This window comes from Palaemon carinicauda, chromosome 13 (assembly GCF_036898095.1).
Source record: "Palaemon carinicauda isolate YSFRI2023 chromosome 13, ASM3689809v2, whole genome shotgun sequence".
NCBI classification, from domain to species: domain Eukaryota; kingdom Metazoa; phylum Arthropoda; class Malacostraca; order Decapoda; family Palaemonidae; genus Palaemon; species Palaemon carinicauda.
The window spans coordinates 144,852,473-144,873,123 of NC_090737.1; the positions used below are offsets into that span (position 1 = coordinate 144,852,473).

The 20,651-nt window shown below is 45.2% G+C and overlaps 1 protein-coding gene across 1 annotated transcript in view; it reads left to right on the forward strand.

The window, feature by feature from the left end:
• The window catches only part of LOC137652547 (uncharacterized), a 504,806-nt gene that overhangs the window by 87,414 nt on the left and 396,741 nt on the right, over positions 1 to 20,651 (forward strand). The window contains exon 3 of the mRNA XM_068386031.1: positions 17,171 to 17,367. Coding sequence (XP_068242132.1) covers positions 17,171 to 17,367 — 197 coding nt within the window. The remainder of the gene's footprint in view (positions 1 to 17,170; positions 17,368 to 20,651) is intronic.

Sequence of the window (20,651 nt, forward strand, 5' to 3'; positions counted from 1 at the left end):
ATGGGAAGGTGAGAACAAGGCCTGGCGGTCCGCCTCCAGCTCTTGGACGACTTCCCTTCGGAGGGAGAGTTAACATCCACCAGGTGTTGGACAACTTTCCCTTCCGAGTAAGAGTTACCCTCCACCAGCCTTAGTCCAGCAATCTGACTGCGGGAACCGGGGTTGGTCGTCTTTCTTGCCCATGGGAGAGACTGCCTACGCCTGAGTGGTTTCTCCCCTGGGGGATTTCTCTGGTGGGAATTGGATTTGTCCATGCCCCGAGCTTGGCGATGAAGGAGTTAAGTGACTGCTTGCAGTTCCAGCTCATCGCCGCCACAGGATACAAAACAAGCCTCGCAAACATTTTCCTTGTAGTAGTTGCTGCAGATGGTGATGCCTACTGGACTGCTTGCGGTCGCCACCTCTCCCATCGACGAGTCTCATAGGTTACTCTTAAGGGCTATTTCCGACTTTGTGTACTTTAGCACAACAAAGCTCTTGGAGCTTTAGGGCCTGTACTTTATGGTTTCTACCTCTTACAAGGGAGAAACTTCTTGCAGGCTATAACTCTTTGGAATACAACAAAGTTCATAGAGCTTTGTGAGGCCAAGCCCTTCGGGACCTGCGATCTGTTACGAGGGAGAAACGACTGTTCTTTAAGTCCTGCACAACCTTTTTCATTCCTTTCCAAGGGAATGACATAAGGCTACTCACCAACCTTCTGTGATGGGTAGGATGAGTTATTGGGTCCTTTGACTGGCCATACAGTACTACATTGGATCTTTCTCTCTGGTTACAGGTCATTTTTCCTTTACCTACACATACACTGAATAGTCTGGCCTATTCTTTCTACATTTTCCTATGTCCTCATATGCCTGACAACAATGAGAATACTAAACAATTCTTCTCCTTTCAAGAGGTTAACTATTGCTCTGTAGCTGTTCAGGGGTTACTTTCCTCTTGGTAAGGTTGAATGTCATGTTGAATGGAGAGTTACTTGAAGAAGTGGATCAGTTTAATTACTTGGGGTCTGTTGTTGCAGCAAATGGTGGAGTGGAAGCAGATGTATGTCAGAGAGTGAATTAAGGATGCAAATGTTGGGAGCAGTTAAGGGAGTAGTAAAAAATAGCGGGTAGGGCATGAATGTAAAGAGAGTTCTGTATGAGAAAGTGATTGTACCAACTGTAATGTATGGATCGGAGTTGTGGGGAATGAAAGTAACGGAGAGACAAAAATATAATGTGTTTGAGATGAAGTGTCTAAGGAGTATGGCTGGTGTATCTCGAGTAGATAAGCTTAGGAACGAAATAGTAAGGGTGAGAACGGGTGTAAGAAATGAGTTAGCAGCTAGAGTGGATATGAATGTGTTGAGGTGGTTTGGCCATGTTGAGAGAATGGAAGATGGCTGTCTGCTAAAGAAGGTGATGAATGCAAGAGTTGATGGGAGAAGTACAAGAGGAAGGCCAAGGTTTGGGTGGATGGATGGAGTGAAGAAAGCTCTGGGTGATAGGAGGATAGATGTGAGAGAGGCAAGAGAGCGTGCTAGAAATAGGAATGAATGGCGAGCGATTGTGACGCAGTTCCGGTAGGCCCTGCTGCTTCCTCCGGTGCCTTAGATGACCGCGGAGGTAGCAGCAGTAGTGGATTTAGCGTTATGAAGCTTCATCTGTGGTGGATTACGGGCGAGGGTGGGCTGTGGCACCCTAGCAATAGCAGCCGAACTCAGTTGAGTCCCTTGTCAGGCTGGGAGGAACGTAGAGAGTAGAGGTCCCCCCCTTTTTTTCTTATTTGTTTGATGTCGGCTACCCCCAAAAATTAGGGGAAGTGCCTTGGTATATGTATGATGAATGTATATTCAAATATAATATATATATATATATATATATATATATATATATATATATATATATATATATATATATATATATATATATATATATATGTGTATATATCTATCTATCTATATATCTAAATATCTATCTATCTATCTATCTATCTATCTATATATATATATTTGTTCCAACACGAATACTTACCTCGAACTACTTTCTTTTGGAGTCACTTGGTGATCTCTCTTTCTCGACCAAGGTGTTTGGCGCCGTTATCCCCCACTCCGTTCTCTATATAGGCCTACCCCCCGCCGTCAAAGAATGCGCCCCGAGGGCAGGATTAGGGCAGGTCACTGCTTCTCTGGGCCATTCTCCTCATTAAGTTCTTGGTCGTGAGGTGTTCAACACCTCACGCTCAAGTCTCTCTCGATCCTTTGTGCGCATTTAGTGTCCCACGTGTTCCCAGCGTGGGGACTTGTGTTTTTTCGCAGTGTGCTTCCCAAGTGTTCCTGTGCATTCACTTTTCAACCGTGTCCTTACCCGGTGTTTAATTCATTTCCTTAAGTGCTTGTGTCGTGCGTTGTGTGCGTTATGGAACAGTATTCCTTGATTTCCTTCAAGGAATTAATAGCTGAAAGGACCAATTTTTACAATAAATCATTCTTCCTCCCCTTATCCTCGGTGTTAGCCGTGTAGGGGCAGCTTATGTTCCCCTTCAACCACGTGTCAGGACTACTGGTCCTGGAACGTAGTGCAGTGAGTGCACTTCGGCACCAAAAGGAAGAATACATCCAAGAGGCTCATAGGAAGACGAGCCTCTCCTCGTCAACTTAATTCCCGATGCCTCGTCGAATAGAGATTCTTATACAGCCATCTTCCCCTACCCAGAGTAGGGGACGAGGTAAGTCAGTTGCGGGGAAGTGCCCATTGCTCTTCCCCAAGAGTTTGAGTGGGTGCGGTATAGCACCAAGAAGAAGTAGGCGACGAAGGGTTCGCCTAAGAAGACTAGCGCTGGGCGTCCCGCCTGACAGAGCTTCCCTACCACCCTCTCCTACCCAGAGTAGGAGACGAGGTTGGTTTATCGTGAAGAAGATAACTCTTAAGAAGTAGTTCGAGGTAAGTACTACTTTCGAGAGTGTGTGGGGAGACGGAGTCCTGGTGCAAGCAGGCCACGTCTCCTCTGATGACCCCATGTGGGGGAAAAATGTCCCTAATTCTTCTCCAGTCTCTTAGCGTATTTTTCAGTCTCTTCTGCAGCCGAGGGCCTCGCCGAGAAGGAGCCTCCCAGGTCTGTATTGCAGCGTTCCCCGGACCGGCAACCCAGGGTTTTTTCTCACCACGAAGGCCATCCTCCAGACGCAGATATAACCCTCGCAGGGAGAAATGCGAGAAGGCCTCTTCAGGCAGGAGTAAGACCGCGAAGCTTCCGGTTCACCCCGCCAACGGGTGTAACCGAGCTTCTTTACGGGCAGCCTGGCCGAATCAGCACAGCTGGTTCGGCCCTCGGACTTAAAAGGAACGGTTCCCTCCGTCGGGTCAGCCCACGGGGATCCGCGTCTGTGTCCCCCAGCCCGCCCGCAGGTGTAACCGGGCTTCTTTACGGGCAGCCTGGCCGAATCAGCACAGCTGGTTCGGCCCTCGGACTTAAAAGGAACGGTTCCCTCCGTCGGGTCAGCCCACGAGGATCCGCGTCCGCGTCCCCCGGAGAGAATACACGAACAGTAGTCCTCGACGGTACGGCGTTGCCGGTTCTGACCCCGAACCTGGTGCGGAGCTCCCCGCCGGGGAAGACCGGTACCACCGCAAGGGAGTGCCTGGTATTCCAGAACCGAAGCGCCCGGGGAGTGCCCGGTGACCCGGCGCCTCGAGATCAAGCGGTAGGAAGGACTCTACAGGTAAGCGTAAGTCCCCGAAGCCTCCGGTTAACCCCGCCCAGCGGGGGAAACGCGCTTCTGGTCGGGCGGCCTGGCCAAACCAGCCCGGCTGGTGCGGCCTTCGGGTCAGAAGAAACGGTTCCCGCTGTCGGGTCAGCCCACGGGAACCGCATCCTCGGCACCCAGAGCCTTGGGCTGACGAGAGTCCCCGCTGAACCAGCGTTGCTTGCGCTAACCCAGGCCCCTGGTGCGGACGTCCCCGCAGATGAAATCCAGTACCTCGGCAGGACGGCGCCCCTGGCCCCAAAGAGCTAGACGTCCAGTCGGCGTGCCCGGTAACCCAGCTCCCCGGCCCCAAGCCGGGTCCTCGGCTGACGGAGAGGAGCGCTCCCTGACGGAGGACTCCGTCTATAGGAGAGTGGTTAGCCTTTGCAGAAGACACCACAAGTACCGGAACCTGCAACTACGGATGTAGTTTCCTGGAAGTCAAGCCTTTTTGAGGATCATGCAGACTCCTTCCAACCTAAGACGTCCCTAGCACTTCCTCTAACCCGAGATCTAGTCCTAGAGCAGGAGTATGTCAGCAAGGTAGTGGCCAGCAATGCCGGGGTCCCCCAACCTTTAAGGGGGGGTCAGCAGGACATCCTTAGTCAAGGCGTTTCAGACAGTAGAGCCTCTTCGGCCCCAGTCTGGTTCTCGCCAGCAGGAGCCTCCATGATGGAGAAAATGTCGAGGGACTTAGTAAACGTCCCCTCTTGGCTGGACTGGTGGGCTTACACTTTGGGAGGTGTACAAGCCTCCTTTGACCCCGAGGACCCTATCCAGCAAGGCCTTCAACCCTTAGGTTATTGACATATCAGTCTCTCGCACTAACAGCTAACTGGGTGTTCTGGAAGCGAGACACTGTTCTGGCGAAGGTGTCTTGGAAGGCACCAGACAGGGAGACGCGAGCCATTCGCAGCTTTCCCTTGTGGGGAGAGTCTCTGTTTCCTCGGAAGGAACTAGAAGCCATAATGGAGAAGGTCTTGAAATAAAAGGAGACTAACGTCCCCAGACCTACGACTCCTAGGAGACCGCCCTATAAGAGGTCTGTCTCGGATAGTGCCGCGACACCCCAAGCCTCTACCAGCACTACGAGGAGAGAAGCCCCCCTCTTCCTCCTGGTCCGCAACGCCTCAGCCCCCCCCGCAGGGGAGCTCCAGCGCCCTCTAGCTCCTTCAGGTCGGGTTACTCCGCCTCTAGGGGAGACAGATCAGGCCGCCCCTCTAGAAGAAGATAAGAGTGGGAAGCCCCCTATCCCCACCCAACCCTCGGGTTGGAGGATGACTCAGACGTCATTGGCAAGCATGGAGGGCTCAAGGAGCGGAACCTTGGACAGTGTCCGTATTAAAGAAGGGCTACGGACTTCCATTCCTAACGGAACCACCCACGCTTTTTCCGGCCAACCGGATAGAATGGCTAGATCCCAAAGACCCGTTAAAGAGGACCGCCCTTCAAGAGGAGGTGTCGTCCATGCTAGAGAAGGGTACCATGGAAGAAGTTCTTCTCCCAGGGCCAGGTTTCTACAGTCGCCTATTCCTGGTGGAAAAAGCGACCGGGGGGTGGAGACCGGTTATAGATCTGTCAGCTCTCAACAGGTTCGTCAAGAAGACGGACTTCAAAATGGACACTCAGAATTCAGTCCTGCTGTCCTTGAGGGAGAAAGATTGTAGGATGACCATTGACCCCAAGGACGCATACTTCCAGATTCCGGTCCACACCTCGGGTCGGAAGTTCCTCCGGGTGAAATAGGGTTCCCAGATCCTGCAATTCAGGACCCCTTTTTCTTTGGTCTGTCAACAGCGCCCCAAGTGTTCACGAGAGTCTCCACGGCTGTCGCAGTGGGGGCTCACAAACGAGGCATCCGCCTTATCAGATACCTGGACGCCTGGTGGCTTCTTCCCGCCTCAAGGGTCCTCTTGGAGGGACAAGGGAGAAGTCTCCTCCAGTTTTGCAAGGATCTGGGGAACTTAATCAACCCGAAGTAGTCAAATCTATCCCCTTCCACCGGAATGAACTACTGGGGAATAACATTAGAAATCTTTCGGGGAGAATTTTTCCCTTCGGAGAATAAGATAAGATACCTCAGGCTCATTAGTCAGCCGTTCCTGTCAGAACACCCCAGGAGGGCGGAAGACGGGCAGAGGCTGATAGGTCACCTGGTCTCACTGGAGAACCTAGTTCCCCAAGGGAGGGTAAGGCTCAGATCCATCCAATGGAATCTCAGGAACCTCTGGTGACAGACGGGTTCGCAGCAGGTGCTAATCCCAGTCATTCCAGACACGAGACCCTCCCTAGAATGGTGGCATTGCCAGTCGAACTCACTCAAGGGGACGACCTTCGGGACCGGCCCTCCCGAGTTACTACTGTTCACAGACGCCTCCAACCAGGGATGGGGAGCCCTTCCCCTCGACGAAACGGCACGAGAGACCTGGTTGGAAGGGGAGAGGCAACTCCACACAATGTCCTGGAGTTGGAAGCAGTCCAGAAGGCGTGCCTACACTTCGCAAGTCTGCTAAAGGGGAACACCGTGGCGTGGATGAGCGACAACGCCACGGTAGTGGCATACATAAAGAAGCAGGGTACTTGTAATCGAAGGAGTTGTGCGATCTCACCATAGAGAATCTAGATTGAGTGGAAGAAAATCAAGGGGTGATGTTAGCAAGGTTCATTCCCGGGAAGAAAAACGTTCTGGCCGACGGCCTCAGCAGAATGGGCCACATAGTAGGGACAGAATGGTCCCTTCTCCCAGGAATAGCCAAGCTCATCATTCAACGCTGGGGTTCCCCGGTGGTTGACCGCTTTGCAACAACCTCAACGCCCAACTCCCATTCTATTGCTCCCCTGTACCAGACCCGAAAGCATCCTTAGAAGACTCTTTTCAGCACAAGTGGGACAATCTGGATGTGTACGCCTTTCCCCCTTTTCACGTTGATAAGACAAGTGCTCAGCAGAGTAAAGACGGCTCGAAACCTACAGATGACTTTGGTAGCGCCCTGGTGGCTGGAGAGAGAGAGTGGTTCGCGGATCTAAAAGACCTATCTAATCAACCGCCGTGGCCTCTGTCCGTCAGGTCAGACCTTCTGCACCAGCCTCACTTTCTCAAGCTCCACGACAGGCCACTCTCCCTACGTCTTCACGACTTAAGACTAAGAGCGGCTCCTGAAGAAAGAAGGATATTCTTCCTCCACGGCTAAGAGAATGTTTCTATTCCTAAGAAAGTCGTCAACCGCGGTCTTCCAGACAAAATGGACCTCCGTCGCGAAGTGGTGCTCTGAGAGGCACATTAGACCTCTTAAGGCCTCTGTCCCAGACATGGCAGATTTGCTGGTGTTTCTCAAGGACAAAGCGGAGATGTCAATCCCAGCAATAAAAAGGGGTTCGAGCTGCCTTAGGCCAAGTCTTCCTCCTGAAGGGCATCGTCCTGGGGGCCTCGAGACACATAGCGATGCTTGTCAAAAGCTTCGAGCAGTCTTACCCCCCTCAGGCGGGAAAGGTGCCCCAGTGGGACTTAGGCAAGGTCCGGAAGATGATGTGTCGTTCCCACTTTGAACACTTGAAAGATATCGTGAACAAAGATCTCACCCTCAAGGCCGTCTTCTTGCTGGCCTTGGCGTCCGATAAGAGAGTGGGAGAGATCCATGGTTTGTCATTCGACTTCTCTCACTCCGACCAGGTATCAGAAACCTCTTCGTTTCCACAGGTGTTAATAGGAAGCAAGTTTCCAAGAACACCATTTCCTGCTGGCTGAGACAAGTCATCGCTAGAACCTATGAAGAGGATAAAATGGCAGTGCCAGGCACTCCCCGGACCCATGACATCAGGGGTCTGAGCACCCCCTTGCCCTTTGAGAGAAACATGGCGGTGAGGCAGATCCTACAGACAGGCACTTGGTCGCACCAGTCAACCTTTACTGCCCACAACCTCAAGGGTTATTCAAGGAAATCCTTGGACGGGTTCTCCATTGGGACAGTCATGGCCGCCCTCCGGGCTGTGTAGCGGTAAGGCCAGAGGCTGTACCCAACGATGAACACATTCTTCGCGACTACATCCGGAGGAAATCGTCAGAAGAATTTTTTAAGAGGTAAAATCTTAGGTAATAGCGTAAGGTTGCGCAGTTACCCTCACTCCCGTACTCTGATAGGCCCCCGCATTCCATAGCCCTCTAGGCCCTATGTGCCGAGTCAAGTGTCAGAATAGCACTCCCGCCTCCTAAAGTATAAGTCTCCAAAAGAAAGTAGTTCGAGGTAAGTATTCGTGTTGGAACAAATCAGAAATTTTAAGTAATTTTTATTTTTCCTAACATACTTACCGAGAACTACTTTCGGGTAATGGCCCTCCCTTCCGTCCCCGAGTGCCATCCTTCCATTGCCAAGTTGGGCTATACGACGAACTTAATGAGGAGAATGGCCCAGAGAAGCAGTGACCTGCCCTAATCCTGCCCTCGGGGCGCATTCTTTGGCGGCGGGGGTAGGCCTATATAGAGAACGGAGTGGGGGATAACGGCGCCAAAAACCTTGGTCGAGAAAGAGAGATCACCAAGTGACTCCAAAAGAAAGTAGTTCTCGGTAAGTATGTTAGGAAAAATAAAAATTACTTAAAATTTTTGATATATATACAGTACATATATATATATATATATATATATATATATATATATATATATATATATATATATATATATATATATATATATATATATATATATATACATATATATATATATATATATATATATATATATATATATATATATATATATATATATATATATATATATATACATATATATATATATATATATATATATATATATATATATATATATATATATATATATATATATATATATATATATATATATATGTATATATATATATATATATATATATATATATATATAGGTATATATGTATATATATATATATATATATATATATATATATAGGTATATATGTATATATACTGTATATGTATATATATATATATATATATATATATATATATATATATATATATATATATATATATATATATATAGGTATATATGTATATATACTGTATATGTATATATATATATATATATATATATATATATATATATATATATATATATATTTTTTCAATATTAAACTTACCCGATAATCATGTAGCTGTCAACTCCGTTGCCCGACAGAATTCTATGGAGGGATACGCCAGCTATCACAATACTAGAAGGGGGTGTATTTACCAGCGCCACCTGTGGCCAGGTACTCAAGTACTTCTTGTTGACACCTCCTCAATTATTCCTCTGTCGTGCTTCCGGCAAGACGTTCTGGGATACGCTTATGTTCTTGGAGTATTTTCACGACTTTGGTGAAGTATTTCTCTTTGATTTCGGCTGTCGCTTTACTGGAAACTTCTATATTAGCTTAGTTAGCTTTTGGAATTAATTTGATTAATTATGGTGACGAGAGAGTATGAACTCTCGTTCACCTTTCAATGGCCGACTCTTCCCTTAGACGGAAGTGTTGGTGTCTAAGAGAGTATAGACTCTCTTTCTTAATTTTGCTTAACAAAAGTTATAGATTTATTTTATATCTCTCCGCCTCTTATAGGCCTCTTCGATTAACTTCCTTTTATTATAAACTCATTAAAATTAATTTTTATATTTGTTTATATTCGACCTTCCTAATAGTAGGCGGTCTTTTACCGAAGTTAATAAACTTTGAGCCCGTCGTTTCGGTTTTACCTGTTAACATATTATGCTATTTCCGCCACAGAGTTTGAAAGAATTTCTTTGATAGTCTCGTACTATTTTCAAAGTTGAACTAACGTTTTGTTTTGTCTCTGCAGTTGTTGACGTTCAGAACGTTCAACTTGCACTCTATCGTTACGATAGAGAAAGAATGTTCACGGTTTCACGTTGCAGTAAGAGTAACCGTGTCTAGCGTTTTGTTCATTCTTTCTTAACTTAATGGTTTTGATCCTAATAAAGGAACTTTTCAGTTTTTTCCTTTAACAATAATATGTTTTAACGATATATATGATTGGGCTCTTCTCTCAGGTTCTAAGTCAAGAGAGAGAGAGAGAGAGAGAGATAGAGACGGAGGGAGAAAGAGGATAAACGTTTCATTCAAGCCTGCCAGGCGTACGAGTAACGTCGTTATCGTTTTTGCTCTTCTCCCTAGTCTCTTTAGGGGAAGAAACTAAACGTTTCTAGAGTGATCTAGTGTTTAGTCTCTTTCCAGCCACTGAATTATCTTTCATTAGATTTTTCTGTTACATTGTAATTCTGTTTTCGCAATTACTAACTTTGAGAAAGGATAGAATTGCGTATTTCAGGTACAAACCACTTAAAGTTTCGAGTTCAGTGAAATAAGTGCAAACAGAAATCAAAGTGATAAGTGATTAGTGCGTGAGGGTACTTTTGTGCGCGCCAGTCGTCCTCCCAGTCCGGGACCTCTTGCAAGCTCCCAAGCCCAGGGGAGAAGCAATGTCGAAGGGCATAAGGGTTCAGCAGGCCTTGATCGGCGCACAGAAGTATCCTCGGTGGTTGTGGGCGTGTCTTACCGAGACCGTCACTCCCACCCGCAGACGATTGAGCCCTTATTTTGCTCGTCTGCAGAAGAGATTAGGGGAGAAAATAAAGGCAGAGTAACGCTGGTCTCAGGTCTCAAGACCTCTTAAACGTTAAGTCCAGACCTATGCCAGACGTACGAAGTTAAAGTTCACAACCCGAATGCAGTCATTGGGTTAGCTCTGACTCTCCTCAGTCATCAGTTGATTACACTCCGCCTAAGAGGAGTAAGGTTCTGCCGCAACAGATCTCTGCTGTTAAGGCTTTACCTCAGCAGACCTTAGTGTCTGCCGACCCCAAGTTGACTCTACTGCAGTCCATACAGTCACAACTTTCGGTCTTGATGCGTGAGTGTCGGGCTGAGAGTGTTGCGCCTCCGCCTCCGCCTACACTCCCCCCCGCCTATGATCGCTCCGCCTGATCGCAGTACCACCTGCCAGGCGTACGATGTTGTGAACTCTACTACAGTCCATGCAAGCACAGCTTTCGGACTTGATGCGTGAGTGTCGGGCTGAGAGTGTTGCTCCTCCGCCTCCGCCTACACTCCCTCCACCTACACTCGCTCCGCCTGATCGCAGTACCATCTGCCAGGCGTACGATGTTGTGGACTCTACTACAGTCCATGCAAGCACAGCTTTCGGACTTGATGCGTGAGTGTCGGGCTGAGAGTGTTGCTCCTCCGCCTCCGCCTACACTCCCTCCACCTACACTCGCTCCGCCTGATCGCAGTACCACCTGCCAGGCGTACGATGTTGTGGACTCTACTACAGTCCATGCAAGCACAGCTTTCGGACTTAATGCGTGAGTGTTGGGCTGAGAGTGTTACTCCTCCGCCTCCGCCTACACTCCCTCCGCCTACGCTCGCTCCGCCTGATCGCAGTACCACCTGCCAGGCGTACGATGTTGAGCCACGTGCTGAGTTTGCTGTTCCCTGTGGTGTTCAGCCTCTGCCTTCCTTAAGGCAACCTTTACAATGGGATCAGGAGGATTATACCTCTCTTCCTCCGCCTCCACTTGCTGCTCCACCAGTGATGCAACACTCGGTTGAGGTACAACAACCTCTCCCGTCCATGAGTCAGTCTCCTCAGCTCTCGCTGCAGCGAGCTCAACCCTCCACAAGGCAAGCACCACAACACCTTAGCCTTGCGCCTCAGGAGCCTCAGCTTGCGAGACATTTACCTTGTTCTGCGCAGCCTCTTCCTCATCGCGCTCCGCTCACACCACAGGAACTGGAACTTGCTACTCCGCTTCCGTCAACCGCTCAGCAAGCGCAACCCTTGGGTTCAACCACTCATGCTAGGAGTCAGCCTCCTCCACCCATGCGCCTTCCTTCTGCTTGTCTTTTATTCAGCCTTTGCAGACTGAGCCTCAGGTGTTCCCTCAACGGAGTCTTGAAGAGGAAACCCCAACTATTGTTGTTCCAGCTCGTTCTGACTCTGCTGTTCAGCATACCTTACCTCCATTTTCATACCATGGTTTAAACCCCATGCAAGCATGCATAAAGCACTCTAGCACTGGTCATGGAATTTCTGAGAAATGTTAAACGCCATGCACACGCTCTGCTTTCCTTACAGCAGGCTCTGCTTACAGCAGGCTCTGCTTACTACATGCTCAGCATACAGCATGCTCTGCATTCAGCATGCTCTGCATACAACATGCTCTGCATACAGCATGCTCTGCATTCAGCATGCTCTGCATACAACATGCTCTACATACAGCATGCTCTGCATACAGCATACTCTGCATACATCATGCTCTGCATACCTTACCGCATGCTTCTCAACACATCTTGGGTTGTTGCCAACTCACTAGACTGTCAAGCAGTTTCATAACGTTGCCTTCTAGTCTGCTGCTTTTGCACCAGTGAACCCTCACTCAGAGAACTTAGCTTTTCTAGGATAAGGTCCCTGTAGATGAGAAAGTTCTTTTCTCCCTCCTTCTGATATTCCCTTGAGGACTCTGTCTTTTGGAGGGAGCCTTTAGCTGCATAACCTCTTATGGACTTTTATTTAAGCATAACATGCTTACAGGGAAGGTAATGGTTCCACTTCAGTCGCTAATCCCGTCTGTTACCACACCTGCTCCCATAGACCTTGAGCTGTGTTGCATGACATGCAGTCCAAGCTTAGTCCTTGTTAGAGGATTTTTTGTTTACGGAGTCAATGTGTCACGGGGAAGACGTTCAACAACCAACAGAAGTGACTTGTTGTGACGCAGTGCGGCAACCTCAGCAACCCGTTAAGGAGTTGTCTGTACGACCCAGACAGTCTAGACAGATTCGGGTTGTCACTGTACTTCCTCGCTTGCCCATGATTGACAGTTTACAGACTGTGCAGCAGTATCATGATCTTGTGTCCGGCTCCGTCAGACGACTGGCTTTTAAGAGCTCCCACAAGTCGTCGCTGTCTGGAGATTTTCAAATGGACTATGGATCTGACCAAGGAACTGGGCCTCCTGGTCAATTTTGAGGAGTCTCAGCTCGTTCCATCCCAGACCATTGTCTCCTTGGGTATGGATCTTCAGAGTCGAGCTTTTCGGACTTGTCCGTCGGCCCCAAGGATCTTCCAAGCCCTAGAATGCATCCAGAGCATGCTGAGAAGGAACCGATGCTTAGTCAGGCAGTGGATGAGTCTAACAGGGACACTTTCATCGCTGGCCCTGTTCATCGAGTTAGGGAGACTCCACCTCCGCCCCCTTCAGTATCATCTAGCTGCTCACTGGATAAAGGACATGACGCTAGAGACGGTCTCAGTTCCTGTTTCCGAAGAGATGAGGTCTACTCTAACGTGGTGGAAGAACAGCATTCTTCTCAAGGAAGGTCTACCATTGGCTGTTCATACCCCCGACCACCGTCTCTTCTCGGACGCATCGGACACGGGCTGGGGTGCGACACTGGACGGACAGGAATGCTCGGGAACATGGAATCAGGAGCAAAGGACACTTCACATCTATTGCAAGGAGTTGTTGGCAGTTCATCTGGCCTTGATAAACTTCAAGTCCCTCCAGCTAAACAAGGTGGTGGAGGTGAACTCCGACAACACCACAGCCTTGGCTTACATCTCCAAGCAGGGAGGGACTCATTCGAGGAAGTTGTTCGAGATCGCAAGGGACCTCCTCATTTGGTCAAAAGATCGAAAGCTCACGCTGGTAACGAGGCTCATTCAGGGCGATATGAATGTCATGGCAGATCGCCTCAGCCGGAAGGGTCAGGTCTTCCCCACAGAGTGGACCCTTCACAAGAATGTTTGCAGCAGACTTTGGGCCCTGTGGGGTCAGCCAACCATAGATCTATTCGCTACCTCGATGACCAAGAGGCTCCTCTTGTATTGTTCTCCGATTCCAGACCCAGCAGCAGTTCGCGTGGATGCCTTTCTGCTGGATTGGTCCCATCTCGACCTGTATGCATTCCCGCCGTTCAAGATTGTCAACAGGGTACTTCAGAAGTTCGCCTCTCACAAAGGGACACGGCTGACGTTGGTTGCTCCCCTCTGGCCCGCGAGAGAATGGTTCACCGAGGTACTGCAATGGCTGGTCGACGTTCCCAGGACTCTTCCTCTAAGAGTGGACCTTCTGCGTCAACCTCACGTAAAGAAGGTACACCCAAACCTCCACGCTCTTCGTCTGACTGCCTTCAGACTATCGAAAGACTCTCAAGAGCTAGAGGCTTTTCGAAGGAGGCAGCCAGAGCGATTGCCAGAGCAAGGACGACATCCACTCTCAGAGTCTATCAGTCTAAATGGGAAGTCTTCCGAAGCTGGTGCAAGGCCAATGCAGTTTCCTCAACCAGTACCACTGTAACCCAGATTGCTGACTTCCTGTTACATCTAAGGAACGTAAGATCCCTATCAGCTCCTACGATCAAGGGTTACAGAAGTATGTTGGCAGCGGTTTTCCGCCACAGAGGCTTGGATCTTTCCTCCAACAAAGATCTACAGGACCTCCTTAGGTCTTTTGAGACCTCAAAGGAACGTCGGTTGTCCACTCCAGGCTGGAATCTAGACGTGGTCCTAAGGTTCCTAATGTCATCAGGATTTGAACCGCTCCAATCAGCCTCTTTTAAGGACCTCACATTAAAAACTCTTTTCCTCGTGTGCTTAGCAACAGGTAAAAGAGTAAGTGAGATCCACGCCTTCAGCAGGAACATAGGTTTCACATCTGAAACGGCTACATGTTCCTTGCAGCTCGGTTTTTTGGCTAAAAACGAGCTTCCTTCCCGTCCTTGGCCTAAGTCGTTTGAGATCCCAAGCCTGTCCAACATGGTGGGGAACGAACTGGAGAGAGTACTTTGCCCAGTTAGAGCTCTTAAGTACTATCTAAGAAGGTCAAAACCATTACGAGGACAATCAGAAGCCTTATGGTGTGCTATCAAGAAGCCTTCTCTACCAATGTCTAAGAACGCAGTTTCTTACTACATCAGGCTTCTGATTAGAGAAGCAAATTCTCATCTGAAGGAAGAAGACCTTGCTTTGCTGAAGGTAAGGACACATGAAGTGAGAGCTGTGGCTACTTCAGTGGCCTTCAAACAGAATCGTTCTCTGCAGAGTGTTATGGATGCAACCTATTGGAGAAGCAAGTCAGTGTTCGCATCATTCTATCTCAAAGATGTCCAGTCTCTTTACGAGTACTGCTACACCCTGGGACCATTCGTAGCAACGAATGCAGTAGTAGGCGAGGGCTCAGCCACTACATTCCCATAATCCCATAACTTTTTAACCTTTCTCTTGAATACTTTTTATGGGTTGTACGGTCGGCTAAGAAGCCTTCCACATCCTTGTTGATTTGGCGGGTGGTCAATTCTTTCTTGAGAAGCGCCAAGGTTAAAGGTTGTGATGAGGTCCTTTAGTATGGGTTGCAGCCCTGTATACTTTAGCACCTTTGAGTTGATTCAGCCTCCCAAGAGGAACGCTGCGCTCAGTAAGGAAGACGATCTTATTAAAGGCAGAGTAACGGTTCAAGTCGACTTCCTTACCAGGTACTTATTATTTCATTGTTATTGTGGATAACTGATTATATGAAATACGGGATACTTAGCTATCCTTTAGTCTTGTACACTGGTTTTTCACCCACCCCCCTGGGTGTGAATCAGCTACATGATTATCGGGTAAGTTTAATATTGAAAAATGTTATTTTTATTAATAAAATAAATTTTTGAATATACTTACCCGATAATCATGATTTAATCGACCCTCCCTTCCTCCCCATAGAGAACCAGTGGACCGAGGAATAATTGAGGAGGTGTCAACAAGAAGTACTTGAGTACCTGGCCACAGGTGGCGCTGGTAAATACACCCCCTTCTAGTATTGTGATAGCTGGCGTATCCCTCCATAGAATTCTGTCGGGCAACGGAGTTGACAGCTACATGATTATCGGGTAAGTATATTCAAAAATTTATTTTATTAATAAAAATAACATATTATTATTATTATTATTATTATTATTATTATTATTATTACTATCCAAGCTACAACCCTATTTGGAAAAGCAAGATGCTATAAGCCCAGGGGCTCCAACAGGGAAAAATAGCCCAGTGAGGAAAGGAAATAAGGAAATAAATAAATATAGAGAACAAATTAACTATAAATCATTCTAAAATAAGTAACAACGTCAAAACAGACATGTCATATATAAAGTAATTAACAACATCAAAAACAAATATGTCATAAATAAACTATAAAAAGACTCATGTCCGTCTGGTCAACAAAAAAGCATTTTCTCCAACTTTAAACTTTTGAAGTTCTACTGATTCAACCACCCGATTAGGAAGATCATTCCACAACTTAGTAACAGCTGGAATAAAACTTCTAGAGTACTGCGTAGTATTGAGCCTCGTGATGGAGAAGGCCTGGCTATTAGAATTAACTGCCTGCCTAGTATTACGAACCGGATAGAATTGTCCAGGGAGATCTGAATGTAAAGGATGGTCAGAGTTATGAAAAATCTTATGCAACATGCATAATGAACTAATTGAACGACGGTGCCAGAGATTAATATCTAGATCAGGAATAAGAAATTTAATAGACCGTAAGTTTCTGTCCAACAAATTAAGATGAGAATCAGCAGCTGAAGACCAGACAGGAGAACAATACTCAAAACAAGGTAGAATGAAAGAATTAAAGCACTTCTTCAGAATAGATTGATCGCCAAAAATTTTGAGACTTTCTCAATATGGCATTTTTTGTGCAATTGAAGAAGACATAGACCTAATGTGTTTCTCAAAAGTAAATTTGCTGTCGAGAATCACACCTAAAATTTCAAAAGAGTCATACAAAGTTGAAGAAACATTATCAATGCTGAGATCCGGATGTTGAGGAACCACGGTCCTTGACCTACTGACAATTATACTTTTGAGTTTTATTTTATTTGCTTCCTTTTAAATCAGGGCTGACTGAAGCCTAATAGCTTCTAATTCCCTATAATTAGCTTTGGGGAGATTTTTGCAATCACTTTCATTAATCCTATATAAGACCAGGAAGGATAACATGTCCAGGAAAGGAAAGATCCTGCTGGTTTGGTTTTAGGGGACATCCTCTTACCAATAAGTGAGTCTTGCTATTTCAAAGAAGAAGAGGTTTATATATGGCCAGGAACAAATCATAACTTTATTTTTCCCATCTACACAAATCTGAAACGCTTAGAATACTTTACCAACCTTAATCACCCCTTTCAGTCGTAGGCCTAAAATAAAGAGTGGTTATTCTGTGACAGGTTTGAGAGTGGGACTTCCTTCTCGCTCCATTTCTCATTAACCAACTACATTGTTAAAGATTTAATGGCAGGTCCAGATCTGTTGAGTGCATATCCCTATTTTAAAGAAAACAGGGTTTTGTAGCTAGGAGAAATATGTTACTTTTACAAAAAATTTTATTTTAGTTTTTGTATCTTTTCTCAGTTCCAGCAAAGTATCATATATTTTGCAACCATAAAGAAAGATTCAGAAGTAGTTTTGAAAATGAAGGATTTGTGGAAGCTTCTCCCAAAACTAAAGCTAGTGAAAGAGCTTCTGCTGATCATATGGATAATCATAATGGCTTGGCAGTTGTAGCAACGGCAGTAGACAAAGGAGGTCCAGCACAACATCTACCAATGGTAAGGGTCTTCCATTTTAAGAGGAAAGTAAAATTTGTCATATCAGCTCTTGTGAGATTTAGTTTCTCATAGAATTATGTTCCGGTGACCTAACACTAAAATGATTGGGATTTTAGTGTTGTAAAGTACTTTAATTTGGTTCTTCCCAAATACAAACCTTTCTTCAAAAAAATAAAATAAGGATGAATCTTCACTAGAGCTGGAATGGCCATATATTTGTTAATGAGGTACTTAACAATATGGGGTGCTCAACGCAGAGTATCCCCACCCACTTTCTTATCAGAAACTGACCAATTTTGTCTTTAATCACAATGAGTACGGAGGTACTGTTGCCCCCCAACCAAATACTTTTGATTATTTTGCTTTTCAGATTGTATGTTTGATTGTTTTGTAGGGAAGTATGATTTTCAGAAATGTCTGTGAAAGGATGGAAAACTATGAAGAAGGCTTACAAGTAAACTGTGATGCAGGTGTTGTTGTGAAAGCTTATATACAACACCTGCGTCACAGTTCACTCTTGATAATGAGCAGAAAACCTTCTCACTGCTCAAAACCGGTTGAGTTGAAGGATGTGTTATACTTAACTCCACGTAATTTGTAATTTTTTGTACATAAGTGACCATTACTTTGTGTACACTAATATTGTGATAGTGTTTCATACTTTGTACGTAATATCTGTACTTTCATAGTGTGTAGTGATATATTAAAGATGAATTATGAATGATATGGTCTTCATCACCTTCCTGATGATAATATGTCCCTCTCCCAGTTACTGGCGGATTGTAGCAATGAAGAGAAAAAGATAATAAGAAAAATAGAAAAAGTTAATTACAAAAAATTAACGCCACTAAGGCAGCAATCACTTTCAATAAAACTTGCTTAAGAGAGAGTCTACTCCTGAAATATGACTGTCATCATCATCATCATCATCATCATCACTATCACTATCACTATTAGCTAAGCTACAACCCTAGTTGGAAAAGCAAGATGCTGTAAGCCCAAGGGCTCCAACAGGGAAAAATAGCTCAGTAAGGAAAGGGAATAAGAAAATAAATAAACGATCTGAGAAATAATGAACAATTAAAATAAAATATTTTAAAGATCTTATCATCATCAAATCAGATATTTCATAAATAAACTATATAAAGACTTATGTCAGCCTGTTCAACATAAAAATATTTGCTGCAAGTTTGAACTTTTGAAGTTCTGTCAATTCAACTACCTGATTAGGAAGATCATTCCACAACTTGGTCACTTCTGGAATAAAACTTCTAGAATACTGTTTAGTATTGAGCCTCATGATGGAGAAGGCCTGCCTATTAGAAGCGTGCCTAGTGTTACGAACAGAGTGAACTGTCTGGGGAGATTTGAATATACAGGATGATCAGAATTATGAAAAATCATATGCAGCATGCATAACGAACTAATTGAACGGCGGTGACAGAGATTAATATGTAGATCAGTTATAAGAAATTTAATAGGTCCTAAGATCCTGTTCAACAAATTAAGACGAGAATCAGCAGCTGAAGATCAGGCAGAAGAACAATACAGTACAGTACTCAAAACAAGGTAAAAACTAAGAATTAAAACACGTCTTCAGAATAGATTGATCACCGAAAATCTTGAATGACTTTCTCAATTAGCCAATTTTATGTGTAATTGAAGAAGACACAGACCTAATTTGTTTCTCAAAAGTAAATTTGCCGTCGAGAATCACACCAAAAATTTTAAAGGAGTCACAGAGAAACATTATCAATGCTAAGATCCGGATGTTGAGGAGCCACTGCCCTTGTCCTACTTACAATCATAGTTTGAGTTTTGTTAGAATTAAACTTCATGCCCCATAATTTGCACCATGCACTAATTTTAGCTAGATCTCTATTAAGGGATTTAGCAACCCCAGATCTACATTCAGGAGATGGAATTGATGCAAAGAGAGTAGCATCATCTGCATATGCAACAAGCTTGTTTTTTAGGCCAAGCCACATTTCATGTGTATATAGTATGGAAAGTAATGGGCGAAGAACACTACCCTGACTAATATCAGATATCACATTCCTATATGCACTATGGTGCCCATCAGCACAAACTCTTTGCAATCTATTGCCTAAAAATTCAATAATAGTGCTAAGAAACAACCTATCCACTCCCAATTGTTTGAGTTTGAAAACAAGGGCCTCATGATTAACACGGTCAAAGGCAGCCAATCATACGAACTTCCAGATGACAATCAAGGGATTTCTGTACAATATTGTGGATGCTGACAAGTGGTTTTAAATCTTTCAATGGCTATTTATTGTGGAATTATTACAAAATAACAGTCACTTCAATGAATATAAAGAATGCATATTTCAGTTGCTTTGAGTGGAATACAATGGTAAATAAAGCAAACTTTTGAAAAACATATTCTGTAATTAGTAGTAAAACAAATAAGCGTGGAAATGTAGGATATGATAGCGTAAGTGAGCAAGTATATCCGATGGTAACAAATCTTGTACAGTATGTAGCTTTAATAACTGATGTGTGGCCTCATAGTGAAAGGGTTAAAGGGGTCGGTTGCCTGATATACCCTCTCCAATGTCTTCTTTGAAAGGCATCCTCTTCCACCAAACCTCTTCTCTCCATATTATTTGACGTCAATTACCTTAGATGTCAGGATGCCAGAGAATTCTCAATATATCGATCAATCTCCATATCATCCTTCACTTTATCTCGCCATTTAATTCTTTGCCTCCCTCTTGATCTTCTCCTCCTAACAGTTTCTTCCCAAGCCCTCCTCACTCCCTCTCCACCATCCACCCTTAGCATGTTCCCGCACTATCTCAGTCGTGACACTCTTAGCTTATCATTAATCATTTTTACACATGCCATTCTTCTTATTTCATCATTAGCCAATCTTTCAACCAATGATATTCCCATAATCTACCTTAGCATTCTCATCTCTCTTTTCTCAAGCTTTGCTCCCTCTTGTTGTCTTAAAGCCCAAGTTTTTTATTCATATAATAACACTGTCCTTATTACTGGGCTATAGATCTTGACTTTTACCTTGATTGGCATTTTCTTACCACATACCACTCCTGCTACATCCCTCCACTTTCCCCATGCTGCTTTATTCTATTCTCAACTTCAGCCTGTCTTCTTCCATCCTGATTTATAGTAGATCCCAAGTAATAAATTGTTCTACCTATTTTATAACTGCTCTTCTTTCATGTATGGTTATCTTATCCCTACCTTCCTGCTTGTAGCAGCTCCCACAGCTCTTCATTTCTGATCCCTTCATTTAA